The sequence below is a fragment of the Anolis carolinensis genome, chromosome 2, assembly GCF_035594765.1.
Source record: "Anolis carolinensis isolate JA03-04 chromosome 2, rAnoCar3.1.pri, whole genome shotgun sequence".
NCBI lineage: Eukaryota > Metazoa > Chordata > Lepidosauria > Squamata > Dactyloidae > Anolis > Anolis carolinensis.
Genome location: NC_085842.1, coordinates 240,980,095 through 241,000,187, shown reverse-complemented (window position 1 = coordinate 241,000,187; position 20,093 = coordinate 240,980,095). Strand labels below are relative to the sequence as shown.

General features: G+C 38.6%; 1 protein-coding gene across 5 annotated transcripts in view; it reads left to right on the top strand.

Annotated features, from left to right (window-relative positions):
- Positions 1 to 19,715, top strand: part of jak2 (Janus kinase 2) — a 118,466-nt gene extending 98,751 nt beyond the window's left edge. For all 5 annotated transcript variants that reach the window (XM_062971946.1, XM_062971947.1, XM_003216492.4 and 2 more), the window contains 13 exons: positions 944 to 1,078; positions 2,875 to 2,962; positions 3,546 to 3,673; positions 4,217 to 4,355; positions 5,605 to 5,756; positions 6,668 to 6,818; positions 7,298 to 7,434; positions 7,538 to 7,727; positions 10,785 to 10,909; positions 13,396 to 13,568; positions 13,942 to 14,059; positions 15,373 to 15,483; positions 16,464 to 19,715. In XM_062971946.1, coding sequence (XP_062828016.1) covers positions 944 to 1,078; positions 2,875 to 2,962; positions 3,546 to 3,673; positions 4,217 to 4,355; positions 5,605 to 5,756; positions 6,668 to 6,818; positions 7,298 to 7,434; positions 7,538 to 7,727; positions 10,785 to 10,909; positions 13,396 to 13,568; positions 13,942 to 14,059; positions 15,373 to 15,483; positions 16,464 to 16,571 — 1,755 coding nt within the window. In that variant the 3' untranslated portion in view covers positions 16,572 to 19,715. The remainder of the gene's footprint in view (positions 1 to 943; positions 1,079 to 2,874; positions 2,963 to 3,545; positions 3,674 to 4,216; positions 4,356 to 5,604; positions 5,757 to 6,667; positions 6,819 to 7,297; positions 7,435 to 7,537; positions 7,728 to 10,784; positions 10,910 to 13,395; positions 13,569 to 13,941; positions 14,060 to 15,372; positions 15,484 to 16,463) is intronic.
- Positions 19,716 to 20,093: the final 378 nt, after the last annotated feature.

Here is a 20,093-nt window from a genome sequence, read left to right as displayed (position 1 = left end):
AAATCACAGAAATAAAACCTGTTTTTTCCACCATTATATACAGGAGTTACAAACATTCAACTCCTAGTTACAAACAGGAAAGGAAATGCATTATTGTAAGAGTTATCATGGGAAAAAGATGTCTCCACCAAAGCTTCATTACCAATCCTTGGTTCCACAGCAAGCCAAAATGTTCAAGATCCAGTTGTCACAGGGATAGAAAGTGAAGTGAACAGGGGCACAAACAGGAAAACAAACATTACTTCCCCATGCTATCCAAAAATAAAGGAAAAGTATTTATAACTGGAGTTGCACTTAAAAAATGTACCTGTTCTAGCTTACATACAAATTCTACTTAAAACACTCCTACATAACCTGTCTTGTTAATAACCTGCCTGCATAATGGTATTTGAGCATCTATGGGTTTTCGTATCCACAGGGCCTTGGAGCCAAACCCCAGTGGATATCAAGTGTGCACTGTTTATGGAAGTATATGGGACTTGGAAAAATTGCTTTTGGAATGAGGCATGCTTAGTATTGCAATTCAGACAGTGAGTTTCTAAGTTCTGAATAGTACATGTATGCAAAATTCAGCACAGTGGTTCCCAGCATTCATTTTAAAGATTACGTTGTTTTTGTACATACATCTCAGGGCCCTTCCACACTACCATAACACCCAGAATATCAAGGCAGAAAATACCACAATATCTGCTTTGAACTGGGTTATCCGAATTCACACTGCCACATATTCCAGTTCAAAACAGAAAATGTGGGATTTTATTCCACTGTGTGGAAGGGGCCTTAGTAAACATGTGTAGGATCAGTGTGTGGTATTTTAATCTAATCAGTTGCTTGTAATCGTTTCCCTTCAGATTATCCACTTCCTGTAATTAAGTTAGAGGCTCAGGTTCTCCTGAATTAGTTTAACTGCTGACATAGTTAAAACATTCTTTGTCCCTCCTAGAATGAAAGCCTTGGCCAAGGCACCTTCACCAAGATTTTCAAAGGTGTGAGGAAAGAAGTGGGAGACTACGGTAAACTGTATCAGACAGAAGTCCTGCTGAAGGTTCTGGATAAAGTGCACAGAAACTACTCTGAGGTTTGTGTACAAGTTGGAATATTCCTTAAGCAATAAGATCATCATCATCATCATCATCATCATCATTTAATTACTTATTAATCGCCCTCCATCCACGATGCTCTAGGCGATTTACAAGATAAAATTGTAAAGGATAAAAATACATACATACAAATATTAATAAAATTAACATAGATTAAAAGCTCTAGTAAAGAGCCAGGTCTTGAGTGCTAGGGTAAAAGGCCCTAACTCACGCATGGCTCTCATGTAGGGCGGCAAGGCATTCCATAAGGCAGGGGCAGAAACAGAAAAAGCTCTGCGCCTGGTCCTTTCCAAGTGCACTTCTCTAGGACCCGGTACATAAAGTAAGTCTCGTTGGGATGGTCGTTGCGACCTCCGATGATGGGAGAAGGAGAGACGGTCCCTAAGGTACGATGGGCCCTGGCCGTAAAGATGCAATTATATCTAAGACTGGGGGAGCAGCACCAGAGTTTGGTGGAACTTTTTATCCAAAAAACAATTTTTCCAAGCTCTGAGTAAAGTAGTAGCAGTAGTTATGAATACTGAGGATCTCATCTTTCATTTTGGAAATTGCATTGTTCTTACTTTTACAGTTGTGTGGGGACTTTTGAAAATACAAGTTGGGTATCCCTTAGAATAAATGCTTGGGACCAGAAAAAATGGATTTGGAATGTATTTTGATTGTGGTATTGAGATGTCTTAGATATGGGGCTCAAGTCTAAACACAAAATTAATTTGTTTCATAGACACTTTGTGTACATAGCCTGAAGGTAATTTTATACACAACCTGTTTAGCCATTTTTGTGCATGATCAAGGTTTGTGCACATTGAACCATCAGAAAGCAAAGGTTTCACTATCTCTCAACCACCCGTGTCGATGATCTTGGAGTATTTCAGATTTCAGAATTCCATATAAGAGATGCGCAACCTGTATATAGACCCATGCAACACACTAGAGGTCCTGAGGTCTGTGAATAAATAATTGAGTGAGATATGCTTATAATAGGATGGCCATCAGTACATTGAACTTCCAACTTTTGCCCATTAAACAATATGTAAACAAGACCTGGGAAAATATCAGGCTTTTGAAAGGAACAAATATATTTCCAACTGGCAGAGGACAGGTGTTCAACAAGATTCAGCTTCTCCTTTTGCCTTTCCTCTCCCATGACTAAAATGAGCTCAATAATTTATAGAAATATACACATTTGTTTAATTTCTGCAATTTACTTAATTTACAGAATTCAGCTCTCTTCCATACAAAATTCACTTCATGTTTTGTTTTACCTTTAAATATATATATGTCCAAGCTTAAATACATTTTAATCTGTATGAGAAATCCTCTTTGTCAATTTTTGAAGAGTAAATTTCCTGATCAAGAAATCACCAAGGAGACGATCACAGTTTCTCTGTGTCTAGTGAGACAAATGTATTAAAAGTTTACTGAATGTCAAAGCTATTAAACTCTCTCTCCTTTGTGAATTTTGTCTTTTGAATATTTTATAAAAATAATATAACTTTGAGTCCAAAATCATCAATCATTTATTGGCAAGTCTCAGCAATGTAAACTGTACTTGTTCATTCATCAGGGATTTTCCTATTGCTATCAGATTGGCATAATTTATTATTTAAAAACAGACCTTTGGAGACTAATGGTAAATAATCTATTATGTAATATTGCTGCCGAAGATGCGGAGATGAAGTATGTGAAAATAAAGGTGGTTTTAATTAGATTTAATTCCAAAGAGGTCCCATTGGTTTTCGCTCTGTTAATTGTTGTTCCCTTTCTCTTGCAGTCTTTCTTTGAAGCCGCCAGCATGATGAGCCAGCTTTCTTACAAGCACTTGGTATTAAATTATGGAGTTTGTGTCTGTGGAGAGGAAAGTAAGTAACTTCAGCTAATTGTTTGTGCACTCTAATTAGAGAGCTATTCTTGTTTCCCGCTTTGTAAATAGTCGTTTCAGAATTTATTTACATTCTTATCGGGTACAAGTTGTTTCATGACGATATCTGTGTTCCCTTGTCAATTTGTGATGCACTATGGTTTGGTGTAAGGCAGGAGTAGGGAACTGTGGACCTCCAGTTGTTGTTGGATTGCAACTCCCAGCTGGCCATGTGAGCATAGTTATGAGGTATCATGTAGTCCAAACAACCAGAGGACCACAGTTGCTCAGCCTTAATATATTTTAAAAACATTCCTTATGCCCTCTTTTGCAGTCTGTTGCATTTAAAATGCTGTTCTATTTTCTTATGCAGGCTTCTTTGTGCTTTTTACCTTAGTTTTAAAGCAGCCCTTTAAAACAAATTGGCCTGTAGTTGGAACAGATAAAAAATTAAGCAAAGTAAATGAAAAATCGGTTATGTAGTTTGCAGGCCGTAATGAACTAGAGCAGTTTAAAGTGCAGTAACTAGGCGACTTGAATTCTGTACTTTTTTATTAATCGTTGTTGTATATGTTTCAAATCAGACATTCTGGTACAAGAATATGTAAAATTTGGAGCACTTGACACCTATTTGAAGAAGAATAAAAATTCTATAAATATCTTATGGAAACTGGAAGTTGCAAAGCAGCTGGCAATGGCAATGCATTTTCTGGTAAGCAGTTTGCTTTCGTTACTATAAGCCCAAAGTAAAGTTTCCCACCTTCTTTTAATTAATACTGGTAAGGCATATACATATATACACTTTATACGTTTTGAATTAAGGATCCAGACTGTTCACAGAAAGGCTTTGTTCTCAAAATAATATGCAGTGCAGAGAGTTTTGTCTAGGGCCTTAAACAAGATCCAATGATTTGTCTTTTAAACAAATATAAAAAACTTCTGGTTTCGCTGTACATATATTTCTGGATTATGCAGAGTTTTCCTGGTTATTAAAATATCCATAGGATAGATCAACTCCCGTAGATAGTTCCATGAAACCTTGGATTATCATGGAGTTCTTATTCAAATATGTGAAAGGGTCAGACATTAATATCTGTCTTCATTGGAGTGAGAGGAAATTGTAATACATTTATGTTGTATTTTTGTTATAATTTTTTTTGTAGTTACTGAAATAAAAATGCCACCTTGAGAAATCCTGTCACAGCATGATTTATGTTTTGTGGGGAAATTAAGCCCTTATATTTATCTTTACTAGGAGGATAAAAACCTTGTTCATGGGAACGTATGTGCAAAAAATATCTTGCTTATCAGAGAAGAAGATAGGAAGTCTGGGAATCTTCCTTTTATCAAGCTCAGTGATCCTGGTATCGGCATTACAGTGTTGCCAAAAGACAGTAAGTCTGATTCATCATTTGTGTTCTACCTTGAAAATGTCAGGGAGCAATTATCTCCTTTCTCTTGCTGCACTGGTTGTTTGTTCCACCATTTCTGTTTTGAGGAGCAGGACGACGCCATGAGCCTTCTCCAAGCATTGGCTATTTTAATCAGAGTCCGTGGCATATCACATCTTCTGCTACATGAAACTATAGATATTTCTTGTTGAATGAATAAAATGCCAAATATATATTTTAAAGGGGAAGAACACATTGAAGAAGGCAGCCTTTAAATAATCTTAAAAGTATAAAACAAATAATGGCAACTGCAGCAGAATTCCAAACAAGCAAAATTGTAGTTGAACATTTTTAAATACTTCATATAGGTCATAGATATGAATCTTCATTTTTTTTGTAAAGCAGTACATTTTATTTTGCTTACTTATTGTGAGAATTTATATCCCAACTTTCCAAAGATGGTTCTCAAACAAGCTTACATTTATTTATTTATTGTGTCAGAAGCAAACCGAAGGTACAGTTGTAATGTATTTAAAAACACAAACAGTTGAAAACTTGGCATTATACTAAATGTCCTTTGACCAGTAGCTGGCCCCTTGAAGTGCCTCTGGTGTTGCTATAAGGAGATCCTCCGCTGTGTATGTGGCAGGGCTCAGACTGCACTGTAATAGGTGGTCTGTGGTTTGCTCTTCTCCACTCTCACATGTCGTGGACTCCACTTTGTGGCCCCATTTCTTAAGGTTGGCTCTGCATCTCATGGTGCCAAAGCGCAGGCTGTTCAGCGCCTTCCAAGCTTACATGATACAGGCTGCAAAAAGATGTGCCTGGTTTGAAATTATTATATCTCTATAACCGCTAATCGCCCACAAATGAAATTCTTATCTCTTGAAAGGGTGGGGCATAGACTGTCAAAGGATTACTGCTAGATGCCTCTCCTATTGTACAAACAGCCCCTGACTTCAGTCATTTGCAAAATGGCAACCCTACAACATAAGACCTAGTGTATTCTCCATTTGTGGAGTCATTTATAAAATTTGTTCCTGGCTCAAAATGGTGGATAACTTGATAACTCATTAAACCGTTTGTAACTTTTTTGTGTAATTGTAGCATGTTGCCCTCGTAAAAAATATATCGCACTTTGAAATTGGGTCCATTGTTTTGAAACACATTGCAGTCAGGCAGCCAGTTAAAGCACCCTTTAAAAAATCATTAATTTTTTCTGATTCTTTCCTTCTGCTTCATTCTTGTCTAGTTCTTCTAGAGAGAATCCCATGGGTTCCACCTGAGTGCATCGAAAATCCCAAGCGGCTGAGTTTGGCGACGGACAAGTGGAGTTTTGGGACCACCTTGTGGGAGATCTGCAGCGGGGGAGACAAGCCCCTCGGGGCACTGGATTTGCAGAGAGTAAGAGCGGTGTGGTGGTCAGCATTTCTCTCTCTCCACAGCAGGAGTCTCACACTTTTTAAGCCGAGGGCCAGTTCACGATCCCTCAGACTGTTGAACAAATTCCTACATGCACTGCACATTTATTTGTAGTGCAAACCCTCCCCCCTCCATGAAATATCAATACAAGATTTAAAATAAAGAACCATTTTAACTAACATAAACTTACCAGTATTTCAATGGGAAGTGGTCTTTCTTTTGGCTGACAAGATAGTCAAGTTAATTAGAATTGTTGTTGTTGTGTGCCTTCAAGTTTTTTCAGACTTAGGGTTGACCCTAAGTTTAGGGCACAGGCTGTGTAAAGGACCTTGGAGGGCTGCATATGGCCTGCGGGTTTTAGTTTGGGGACCCCTGCTCTATAATATGACCCCCAAATCTGTGGGACCAATATTTTAGGTTTCATTTATCCACGTTCAAAAAAATGTAATTTTTTTTTGGTCCTATGGTATTCTTTAACCAGAAGTTCATTTGGGTTCACTATTCTTCATGGTTTCACATATCCACATGAAGTCCCTACCAATCTGAAGGTCATGCTATATATTTAATTTTTATTGTGTATTCATTTGTATCTACTCAAGCACTTGGTTGTGGTATCTTTGTGTGAATCTGTCCTACATTAGATTTCATGGTTCTGAAAGCATTCTTGGCATGCATCCCTATTCTATTCCTGCCTTCTCTTCAGGGGTAACCAGAGCTTGGGAGAATTACTTTATGTAAACAGAACTGCCATGTTAAAGACAAACATTTCTTACTTCTTAAATGGTGGCCATTTTATAAGGGATGTCATAAGAAAATCTAGTTTGCTTCAAGACTTACAGAATTTCATGAATTTCTAGCTATTTTAGTAATGTTTGCAATGTTTTGAATTGTAGAAACTACAGTTTTATGAAGATAGGCACCAACTTCCTGCTCCAAATTGGACTGAACTGGCAAATCTTATAAATAACTGTATGGATTATGAACCAGATTTTAGGCCATCTTTCAGAGCAATTATACGTGATCTTAACAGTTTGTTCACTCCAGGTATGTTAAATAGTGAAGGGGGGGGCAGATTTTGGTAGCCACTGCCAGTGCAGTGTATTTCTGAATTTGTAATTAAAGTAAGTTCTGCTGTTTGTACAAAATGTTGTGAAAACAAAATATTTGGAGATTTCTTTTACTTTGGAATTAGCTAGGACTTTGGGGAAGGGAAGGCCAGACAGTGGCCCTTTTCCCCTGGATTTGAGATTATATTGCATTTCTTGGTCTACATCGATTTTGAAGTCCCAATCAAAGTAGATCTATGGAAGTAGTTGGCATTTATATAAATGCTGGATCACCAGATTCTATGGCTTCAGTGGGTCCATTCTAGTTGAATAGGAGAGTTGGATTTCTACATAGTAGTTACTTAATGACAATCTTATAGGTTCAGATTTGGTATCAGCAAAAACAACATTGTCTCTATTCCTCTTCAGATAGTGTGGCCTGGTCAAATAATACTTCTTTTGTTGTTGTTTTTCAAGATTATGAACTTTTGACAGAAAATGACATGTTACCAAATATGAGAACTAGTGGCCTTGGACTTTCTGGGGCTTTTGAAAACAAGGACCCTACATATTTTGAAGAGAGACACCTCAAGTTCTTACAGCAACTTGGCAAGGTAGGAGACTTGCTGGCTGATGTAGGTCAAAGATGCTGGAACAGAAATGTACTACTGTTTCCAGTTTCCTGGCTTTACCTTTCCCTGTTCATTTGCTTCGCAGGGCAATTTTGGGAGTGTGGAGATGTGCCGATACGATCCACTGCAAGACAACACTGGGGAGGTGGTCGCTGTTAAGAAGCTTCAGCACAGCACAGAAGAACACCTGAGAGACTTTGAAAGAGAAATTGAAATCCTCAAATCTTTGCAACATGACAACATTGTCAAGTACAAAGGAGTGTGCTACAGTGCAGGTATCTATATATATAAAAGAGTGATGGCATCACGGCGACTCACAAAACAACAAAAGTACAGGCCCCGCAACCTCGAAATTTGACAACACAACCCATCATCCATGCCTCCAGGTTGATACAACAAAAAGAAAAGAAAAACAAAGTCCTAATTAGAGGGAGAGCAATAATTTTTTTTATCCAATTGCTGCCAGTTTAGAGGGCTAATCTCTGCCCACTTCGTCTCCTAGCAACCAACTCCTAGCAAGCCAAGGGACAGCCAGGGTTCAGTTAGGGGACAGGCAGACTTAGGCTATCTAATTTGCACTGGATTATATAGCAGTGTAGACTCAAGGCCCTTCCACACAGCTATATAACCCATTTATAATCTTATATTATCTGCTTTGCATTGGATTATCTTGACTCCACACTGCCATATAATCCACTTCAGTGGGCATTTTATACAGCTGTGAAGAAGGGGCCTCATATAATCCAGTTCTAAGCAGATAATATAAGATTATCAATAAACAGTAGACTCTCACTTATCCAACATAAACAGGCCGGCAGGATAAGTGAATATGTTGGATAATAAGGGATTAAGGAAAAGCCTATTAAACATCAAATTAGGTAATCGCTATACAAATTAAGCACCAGAACATCATATTATACAACAAATTAGACAGAAAAAGTAGTTCCATGCGCAGTAATGCTATGTAGTAATTACAGTAGAGTCTCACTTATCCAACACTCGCTTATCCAATGTTCTGGATTTTCCAATGCATTTTTGTAGTCAATGTTTTCAATATATAGTGATATTTTGGTGCTAAATTCATAAATACAGTAATTACTACATAGCATTACTGTGTATTGAACTACTTTTTCTGCCAAATTTGTTGTCTAACATGATATTTTGGTGCTTCATTTGTAAACTCATAACCTAATTTGATGTTTAATAGGCTTTTCCTTAATCCCTCCTTATTATCCAACATATTCGCTTATCCATTATTCTGCCAGCCCATTTATGTTGGATAAGTGAGACTCTACTGTACTGTATTTACAAATTTACCACTAAAATATCACAATAAATTTAAAACACTGACTACAAAAACATTGATTATGAAAAGGCAGACTGTGTTGGATAATCCAGAACATTGTATAAGTGAATGTTGGATAAGTGAGATTCTACTTTAATATGAAATAATTACTGGGATAGAATAATGCAGAACAATATAATCTCTAAAACCAGGACAGTAAATAAACAGGGGAATTCCACACAGGAAACAATCAGGGCCAGCTAACGCCTCCCAACAAAGTATTCCCATCATCAAAGTCTGGCAAATCCTCTGTTTTCTCAGGGCCACAGACAGTAGAAGCACATAAAATATCGCAAACAACACCACTCTGAAAACAAGGGAATTCCAAACAGGAAACAATCAGGGCCAGCTAACACCTCCCAACAAAAAATTCACTCAGGGAGGAAACAGCCAGGCTTTAAAGCTGCAAGGCCATTATATCCTAATCATTTTCCTAATTGCAGCATTCATACTTGCGTCCAACAGGGAAAAAAACCATTCAGAAATATTGTATATTCACAACCTTTAGGAAATAATATCTCCTGATGCCGCAGTGTGTTAAAGCGCTGAGCTGCTGAACTTCTGGACCGAAAGGCCACAGGTTTGAATTGGGGGAGCGGAGAGAGCCCCCACTGTTAGCCCCAGCTTCTGCCAACTCAGAAGTTCAAAAACATGCAAATGTGAGTGCATCAATAGGTACTGCTCCGGCGGGAAGGTAACGAATCTCCATGTAGTCATCCCACATGACCTTGGAGGAGTCTACGGACAACGCCGGCTCTTCGGCTTAGAAATGGAGATGAGCACCAACCCCCAGAGTCAGACATGACTGGACTTAATGTCTGGGGAAAACCTTTACCCTTTACCTTAACTACCACCAATTCCTCAATACTTTATTTCCCATACCACCATATTTCGCCACAGCAACGCGTGGCCGGGCACAGCTAGTGCTATATAAGTCATTGCTGTTGTTCATTTTTTATACCAGAGAAAAGTTTTCAGCAGGTGGATAATTTATCAAATGTTTCCCATTAGTGTGAATCAAGGAGTGCAGAGGATATAATATAATCTTAATTAGAACCTGGTTTGTTTTATAATTGAGACCACAACTACATTGTGGAAACCTGTGTTCTACATACTTGCTATTGAATACAGTTTCCAGAACATTGACCAAATTCCATTGTGGTCCCAGTAAATTCTCACTCCCCCCCCCTTTATTTTAAGTATATTTTTTAGCTCAGAGGTGGACAACTGCCAGTAGTTTGGTGCTGATGCAGTCTCTTCATAGGAATGAGTGAGGTCCACCATCTCCCATTTCTTCCCAGATATGTACAAAATTTGGAGTTCTGGAAGGATTATTTTTTACTCTATATAGTCTGTATCAGAGTTTTCCAAACATTTCATGTTGGTGACGTACTTTTTAGAAGCTTGTCAAGTTGTAAATGTTTGTGATGTATCATGTCTGTTTATTTAAGTGTTTATTCTATAATTTTATTGAATCTGTTTTTACTCTTTGGTTTGATTTATCATTTGTTGTTTTGGCACTGAATGTTTGCCATTGTGTTTATTTTGTTGAAAATCGCCCTGAGTCCCTTCAGGGAGATAGGGCGGTCTACAAATAAATTATTATTTTATTATGACACAGCAAACAAGATAGATATGCTGGAGTTCATATCACAAGTCGAACACTTCCCAACTGTCTAGGACTGTGTGAAGTATTTTCGGATGATGCGCGCAGATCCCAGTAGGGTGGCCTTTTGCAGTTGGCAGATCGTAATTTTGTCAATGTCTATTGTTTGTAAATGCCGGCTGAGATCTTTTGGCATGGGACCCAGTGTGCCGATCACCACTGGGACCACCTGCACTGGTTTCTGCCAGAGTCTTTGAAGTTCAATCTTGAGGTCCTGATAGCGGCTGAGTTTTTCCTGTTGTTTTTCGTCAATGCGACTGTCACCTGGGATGGCTGTAAATCATAATCTTAAATATTTCCATTTGTTATTTGCTTGGAAAGGTCGCAGAAATCTGAAGCTGATAATGGAATATTTGCCCTATGGAAGTTTACGAGACTATCTCCAGAAACATAAGGACAGGTTGGATCATAAGAAACTCCTGCAGTATGCTTCTCAGATATGTAAGGTAATATAATATCTGCTGGTGACATTAATACTTTTATGCTTGCTCTAGGACAGTGGTTCTCAACCTGTGGGTCCCCAGATGTTTTGGCCTTCAACTCCCAGAAATCCTAACAGCTGGTAAATTAGCTCGGATTTCTAAGAGTTGTAGGCTAAAACACCGAGGAATCCACAGGTTGAGAACCACAGCTCTAGGAGCACATGTTTGATATTTGTGGTTTTCTGACTTGTTGTATAGTAAGAAAAAAGCTGAAAAGGTTACTTTTCCTAACTCAATTCTAGACCAATCTTCCTCAGCCTGGTACCTCCAGCTATGTTGAACTATCATTACTATCATACCCCAGTTAGCATGGAAGTACTAGATTAGTGTGGCTCCCAACCTTTGGGCCTCCAGGTGTTTTGGACTTCATCTTCCCACAGTTCCGAACAGCTGGTAAGTTGGCTGGGATTTTTGGGAGTTGAAGTCCAAAACACCTGAAGACCCAAAGGTTGGGTACCACTGTACTAGGTAGACTGGGTTCAATCTCCTGAGTGGAAGAAATAGGGAAGAGTAGAATAAAGATATGTCATTCTTCTACATATACTTTGAGCCTGGAAACAGCAGGGTCTACCTGTCCTTTGTTCACTAGCAAATGGTGTAAGAGATGGCAGAAGACTGACATAAATGAATGTTGTCATGTGGACTTCTTGAACTTCATTTCATAACTATTTTGTTGTCTTGCGGGTGAGCCATTTCTCACAATGAGGCATTTCTTGGCAGAGTTTTGCCCATAGTAATGAGTGTTGTTGTTATGTACCTTCATTTGATCAGGATTATTCCCAGCTCCCTGGGGTAGAAAAGGAACAAGGTTATGGATTTTATCAGATGCAGACAGTGCTGGAAATGGTGCTATATTTGTCTTGTTTGTCAGCACCCGGGGGCATTTGCTTGGCCGCTGCTGGACATGGAATACCGGACTAGATCAGACTTGGCAAATTTGGCAGGTTCAGGTGCTAATTTTGCCTGTACTCAGGATCCTGCTCCAGACTGTTTTCCTTTGACAGATGGTTTCTTCCAACTTTTTTAAAAATAGAAGTGACCTGAACTTCACATTGGACTTAAAAACAAAAACTTTGAGATATGACTTTTCAGTCATAGGATAATCATGACTTCCAGAGGCTTTCAGGAGTAGCAGCTCTCTTCCTCTGCCCCTGTTTGACCAAAATGGAAAGTAATTTTCCTCAAGAGACAAGAATCTAGAATATGCCAAGGGATGTAAAAACAGGTGGGGCACAACAGGACCACCCATAGTTGATGTGTGTTTGCCAACCCCTGAACAAGATAGACCATGGTGTGGTCCAATACTGGACCCACTTCTAAAGGTTGTAGTGGGCAGAATGGGTTGGGGTGGCAAATCAGTCCTGGGGTAACTGAATACAGATTGGCAATGCCTGCCAGTGAGCAGCAAGGACTTTTCTTCTGAGCCAGCAGGGTGGGCAGCTTGAGTTTCAAAAAGTGAGAAGGTGCCTTAGTGCATAGTGAGAGTAATAGTAATACCAGCAGCAAGCTGCTTATTTTGACTGGGCAAACCTCCATTTGTGCTTAATGGCAGGCCACTCCCTGGCAACTTACCATGGATAACCTGGAGGAGAAAATAAGCAGAAGAAGGAAGAGGGGGCAAAGAGAAGGAAAAATTCGGCACAATTTCTCTAATGGTTAATTGATGCAGTTGTAGTTTTGGTTGTTGTGAGTTTTCTGGGCTGTATGGCCATGTTCCAGAAGCATTCTCTCCTGACATTTTGTCCACATCTATGGCAGGCATCCTCAGAGGTTGTGAGGTGTTGGAAGCTATCATTCCATAAATATATAAACTCCACTTGCCTAGTTTACAAAAAGCCCCAGTTCAAGCAGATAATGTGGGATTTTATTCAGCTGTGTGGAAGGGGCCTCAGTCTTCTTCAACAGACTGAGTTTATAAAAGCTCCTGTTGCAAACTTCTTTCTCTTAAGTAGTCTCAAAGACAAGGCAAGATCCTTTTATTTACTGATAGCAGGCTTTCACAGCCATGTCATCTAACAAAAAAACAGGAAAGTGTCAATCAGAGCACTCAGCTTGCCATTGGGCATCAGCTCATGATCTTATTCTCAGGGTCAAAATGATAACTATATTGTTGGCTCTTTTTGGATCAAGGCTAAGAGCTTGTATCATTTACCATCTCCGCATGCCGCTCCATCACTTGACAGTAACCTCAATAATGACATCTAGTGGTAATTGACGGAACTTTGCCAAGTTTGACCAATTTGGGGATGTTCAACACTTTTCATACACTGCTTATTTTATTTTTCTAATAGTGTTATCTTTTGATGGGAGACATGTCTTAGCCCATGAATAGGTGTAATACACCTGACACACCAACTCTTAATGATACAGTTCATTAAATCTTTTAGCCTCTCTGTTTTAGGTTTATTAAAGCCGGTTAATTCCATTTCCGTAATTTTGCTGACCCACAGGGCATGGAGTATCTGGGATCAAAAAGATACATTCATAGGGATCTAGCGACCAGAAATATCTTGGTGGAGCATGAAAACAGAGTTAAGATTGGAGACTTCGGCTTGACAAAAGTCCTGCCGCAGGACAAAGAATATTACAAAGTCAAGGAACCAGGAGAGAGTCCAATCTTTTGGTATGTTTCCGTTTGTACCCAGTCAGTTTTAAACGATGAATGTTTTAAACTGTGGATTTTAAATTTACATTTTATTAGGTATGAAAGATTTTAGTGTGGTGTAGTCTTTTAAGATAGGTGTTTTCATGGTCTTATGTTTTATCTATGTACTTTACCTACATTGTACCTCACCTCGAGTCTTGAGAAAAGGTGGCAAGAAATACATTGTATTTTTTTATTGTAGTATAGATTTCATGCAGATTAGAAAAGTGCAGATATTAAATAAATAGTGATCATTTGAAAATGTTCTGTACTCTGTTAAGGATGCAATAAAAGCATTATATTGATATGCTTTAGGCTTACAGACTTTTTGTCATTTGCCGTTGTTAAATAGGTATGCACCAGAGTCACTGACAGACAACAAATTTTCTGTGGCTTCAGATATGTGGAGTTTTGGTGTGGTCCTGTATGAACTTTTCACATATACAGACAAGAACAAAAGTCCACCTGTGGTGAGTAAATGTTTTATGTGATGAGTAGACGTTCAGCCAACTTGCTCTCATTCCTTCTATTCTCTCTTCAATCCCCACCTTTATATTCAGAATCATAGAAACATAATATATAAGTGAGCGACTTACAGGACAGTCATATAAAATAAAACACGTGTTTTGGGTTAACAGTGTGCAAAATGAATTGACTTAAGTCAATTGTTGCTATTTTTTATTTATGTACTAACGTATCTACCTGGCGTTGTCTGGATGTTGCTGGGATCACCCTCCCCCCTCCGCTTTCATAACTTCTTTGTCTTCCCTTCCCCTCATTCCTTTTCCCCTTTCCTTTTTCTTCTCTCCTTCCTTCCCTCCTTTTTCTTTCTCCTTCCCCCTTCCTTCATTCCTTTCCTTCTTTCTTTTTGTCCTTCCCATTCCCTTTCCCCCTTCTCCAGCTCTGAGAGCATAGCTGTTTTTGTGGCTCTTTCCTACCTTTCCCTCTCCCTCATACATGTCACTTTTCTTTCCCAGTGACATCACAGAGGGCCACTTCACCTAGCGATAGCTAATCCAGTGACATTACAGAAGGCCACTTCACCTTTGTGGTACAAACAGACATGCATGCATGCATACATACTTGTATGTGTATACACACACACACACACACACACATATAAAGCTTCTGCATTGGGCGATTGTGCTGCACAAAACTAGAATCTTGCTTGCAGGAATAAGAATTCTCCAACAAGTCCACATAAAGATGGTGATTGTTGCTCCAGTGTTACTTCTTTCTCTATTTTTAAAACAAAATTTTATTCAGAAATACGGAAAACATAATAAAAAGATGAAAAAATACAAAAAAGCAGATTCATATAACATATATCGCTGTGCAGCTTTCTACCTAGTCACTACAACATACTGTGAAGATAAATGAAAAGCAAACACACCAGCAAAACACCTTCCTGCGTTAATGTTCACACACAAACTATACTAACCAACAAACACAGAGATGATTCTGTGAACTTCACACTAATTGTCTCTTGATTTTTATCCCTTACTATTCTGCTCCCTTTTTATTTTTAGCAACAGCCATCTAATTCATAAATCCAACAGTTGACATTTATCCTCCAACATTGTTCTGATGGTTGGTTAATTTGGGGAATGGTGATCCTCAAAAGCTTTTCAAGACTCTGATCTGCACAGGCACATATATTACTAAATGAGGCTTTCTGCAGCCCTAGCTATTTGGATGTCCCATCTCTTTATTTCCTTTTCTAGTTTCATAATCTGGATTAAAACAATCTTACAAACATTTGGCTTTGGATTTTCCTTTTTAGGAGTTCATGCGCATGATTGGCGATGATAAGCAAAACCAGATCGCATTCCATTTAATAGTTCTTTTGAAAAACAATGTTAGGCTGTCAAGACCTGATGGATGTCCTGATGAGGTATGAGATGACTATGTTTTATCTTGTCATTCTTCTGACATTGTTATTTTGCATTTCCCAGCTGTCCTAGTTAGTATCTCCACAATATTGGAAGTTGCAGGTGAACAGTTATCTGCAAGGCCACATAAACCCCACCGTGATGTGAAAGATTAAGATAATTACTCTCAAAAGATTGGAAATAAACATTACATAAATCTCTTTTTAAAACAAGGAACCATCTTAGGGGCTTCACAGAACTTTCCCAAATCTATCTTCACAGGTTAATTCTCTCAAATAAATCCAGTGAAGTTTACCAGTAAAGCTACAGTGCTGTCCCTTACTCTTTGCCTGAGAGATCACAGAAAGATATCACATATCACAGCAGATTTTTGGCAATGCATTTTTAAATATTAATAACTTTTAGTTAATAAAGTTAATAAACCCATCTTAACCAAAAAAGTGTGTCATGTGGCAAGAGAAGGTTTCCTCTCTGTCCCATTAGCTTCAAAGGTATGTTGGTGGGCTACTCCCAGATTGGCAAACTTCCTCCTACAGAAGACCAAATTTCCATCTGATTTTTCCCTCAGCACACAAACACCTGTTTTAAAGAGACTTTCATCCTCTTTGTTCCAAAATTATTTTAATGATGCTATATTTTCCCTTTTTGTATGCATTTTAAGTAGTTTCTAGCCATTTAGACTTTGTGCTGTTTTCAATATAATAATTTAATTATTTCTTATAAGGAGTTGGTTTAACCGCTGGTTTGCTAGGAAAACTGAATTACTGTGATGCAAAACAATGCAATTCTAAAAAGTATGTCACCAGCATAAAATGGTCGGAAAGTTCTGCACTGAGGGATGGAGTGTGTGTATGAGAAAGAGGATAAAATGAAGTCTTTGTTTTTGTTTAGAGGCAAGGTCTCTTGCTATCTTGACTAGTGTAAGAACAACCTATGACAATAGTTTTGCCTATCTGATGCTGATGTTTTCTGTCTTTCCAAGGTTTACGCCATCATGACAGAATGCTGGAACAGTAACCCAAGTGTGCGGCCCATCTTTAGGGACCTCACTTTGAGAGTTGATGTCCTAAGGGAGAACATGGGTGGATGAAAACTCCAAAGTGCATCCAAAGGGAAATTTTGACCTGCATAACAAAATATGTTCTGTTCTTGGCATGGTTGCAGATTATTGGCCCTCCCAGGCACTTTCTTCTTTGAGAACAGAGGCTGGAGGGAAATGATCCCATCATGACTTTCCCATGACTGTGAAGAACTCTGCTTCCTTTCTTCATAGGGAGTATTGTTTTGCTGCACCAATGCAAAGCACTTGGTAGTGAAGGAATTGTATTTTTTACTTTTAAAAAAAGCAAAACACTGGAAAATGTGTTCAGTTAGCGTCACCTTGTTTTGCCTTACATGCAGACAGACAGATTGGCCAAAAATATTATTGTTACCCTACAGATTTGGCTAAAAGAATCCAAAGACTGAATGGTGAGCAGATTGACATGTTTTTAAAAAATCATCACTGAAGTGAATGTGATTTAGACTATAGTTTTGTACCCATTTATCAATGGGACTGATAGTAGAGTAGACCTGTATAGGTTTCTGCTCTGAAGCAGCAGTTGGTCTACAGAATTTGTGGACATTTGGAAACATCTGTGATTCTGTTTCAGCACACCTAGAATATTTCACATTCCCAGCTGTGTCACTTTAAAGAGGAGAAAGTTGAGCTTAATAGTAAACAAAGATGCCCATATTCACTCTGTACTGATTATCATCATCATCATCATCATCATACTTGTGTGTGGATTCCTCTCCATGAGATGTATTTTTTAAAGCAATCTAAGACCTATAGGACAGCTACTAGTCATGGTGAGAAGAGAAAACATCACAGACTGATTCCGAATGTCCCAGTATATGGAGCGCCAGAAAACATGGCCGCAATTTATCGAGGACTCCATGTAAAAGTGGGGAATACCGTGCAAACCATCACTGAACAAGTCAGAGCAGGAAGTTACTGGATACAAAAAAACTCATAATTCACGCTGGACTTTTCTTCAGTGACTGAAGAGTGTTTTGGCATCCTTTGCACAAGGGCTTGTGTTTCCTGAATGAGGTTTAATGTTTGTCTGTTTCTTTATAGTGTCAAAGCATAGTGAATTCACTGTGAGTAAGACAAGTTAAGCGCCCGTGTGTGTTTCAAAGAGTTGGTTGAGCAATTTTTGACGTGCCTGTCTGAGCCAAGTGGTGGCCAGCAACAGAAACAGAGATGCACCTTTGGGGATTGATGTACTGTAAATACTTTGATGGAAAGGGAACAAATAAGGATATATACATATATATATATATATATATATATAAATCTATTTTAGAACACCTGCTGAAATATGTTTTTCAATGAACAAATATATAGAAGTCTATTTTCCTACCTGTGCGTTAGTACATGTGATGAGTTCTGCTTTTGTCTCTTAAGAGGTACAAGCCTTTGAAAGCGTTTTGTAGTCAGCAATGTGATACGTTCCAGATGTAAACTTTGTTAGCCTTGCCAGTCCTACCCAATGTTGCATTTTCCCCCTTTTGCCCTCTTAGCTTTTCCATGATTATCCATTCAGCTATGAATAGAAAACTTGTTTCTGATGTTTTTTAAAAGAATTACTGTGATCCTCCTCCTGTTCACCAATCCTTGTCCTTAGGTTATTGTATTATTGGGCCATGTGTAACTGCAGCTTTGTGATATCACGGCTTGATTTTATACAGCTGAAATTGTGGAACAAATTGAAAAGTCATGCAGACCCTTGCATTAGCAGATTCTGTGGCACAAATTCATGCCAGCGGGTTATACAGCCTAAGAATATGGAAAAATTGAAGTAATAGAAGTAACATCGGTCTGTCAGCTGGAGAGCTGGCCACTGTTGTTGAAATTGAAGTGAGTTGCACTAGGTATTTGACCATGTTGCCCTACTTGCCGCCAAGCCTTGCTTTAGAGCAGTGGTTCTCAGTCCTTGACCCTCCAGGCATTTTGGACTTCCTTCTCCCACAAACCCAGTCCAGCATGGGCAGTGAGAAGTTGTCCAAACCATCTGAAAAACCAAATATGGGAAACCATTGTTTCAGAAGCTTGAAATCTAGGGATTCCCCTGCTCAGAATTTGTGATACAGTTAAGTGTTTACATCCAGAAGCCAAAAGGCTAAATTTGGTGAAAGAGGCAGTTTCTATACATCAAGGGTGGGAACTATTAATGTTGCCTTACTGTAACTCCCATCATTCCTCCCATTGGCTGCATTGCCAGGGCTGCTGGGACTTGCAGTCCATCCGCCTCTGAAGGACTGGGTGCTTCTCATCCTTGTTGTAGGCTGTCAGAGCTGAATTAAAACTTGAAATATACTTGAGTGTCCGACAGATTGTGACTTAGATGGCATAAACCCCTAGTCTGTTGATCCCATCTATCTACCTCAGATAAGGAGAGTGCAGTGGTGTGAGCTTTGTATAGGATTTTAAAAGTACCTCAAAATGTTGCAAATGTTTGTTTCTGCGAGTATCAAGTCTGTTTTGTGCCACTGTGGGCTCTGGCATATGCATCAAGGCTAATTTGGTGGTCTAAAAGTACATGTGGATCTCTTCTCCCACACATGCCAAAGCTTCTTCATTTTGTCTTACAGGTTGGGATGTGCTTCACCTGCACTTGGGGAAATCCATGTGCCTGCACATCGTCATAGCGTTAGGAGGGAGCAATCCCAGTATCCACCTTGCTTTCCTCAGGCCAAACCCCCTCTCTCCCTTTTATGCCTAACAATGTGTTTTGAGAGGAGGCAGGTTTTTGTATTTTGTAATAGTATGTTACGCTTCAATGGCCGAAGATTTGCAAACCATCACCAATTTCAGATACAGTTGCACATTGTATATATACATATTTTTAAAAATTGATATGGTCAAATGTATTGCACTTTGTACATGGCTTTGAAGCTCCTTTGAAAAATATGCTGTACAGAAAAATGTCTCTTGCTTTTGTAGAATATTATGTGTGTAATGTGTTTTTGGCTAACCAAAATGATAAGAGCATAAGAGTAATGCAGTATATAAAGATAGTAGTAGTCTGACCATAATGGGAATTCATCTTTATCTGATCAAGAAGTTCATGTTCCATATAAGATGGAGAAAACTCAGGGAATGTTGTTTAATACAATGACAAGCTCTTCCATTGTTGTAGTATCCCTTCCCCCAGTGAATAAAAGCATATTTGCTTGGTATAATATACCTATTTGATTTGTATTCTAATTTCTTAAACGCATTGATGAGTTTGGAGGCTCTTAAACTTATTCTATCGTATGTTTGAGGTTGCAGTTCTATACACACTTACATGGGGAGTAATTCCTACTGAGCTTAGTGGTTTTATTTTTTAGTAAGAAGGTTGTACTGTCAAAACTTTGAGGGTTTTTTTTTAAAAAAAACAGGTTTTGTTTATTTGTTTTGTTTCACATTGTTATGCAAAATGCTGACTAGATCATAGTTCTACTTGGAGAATTAAATGGTTTTTGTTTGAGAATTACTACTATATTTCATCGCATAATAGTTGCCATTGCATAATAGTTGTACCCCCAGTTTTGGAGTTCCAAAATGGGTCTTTTTCCTTTC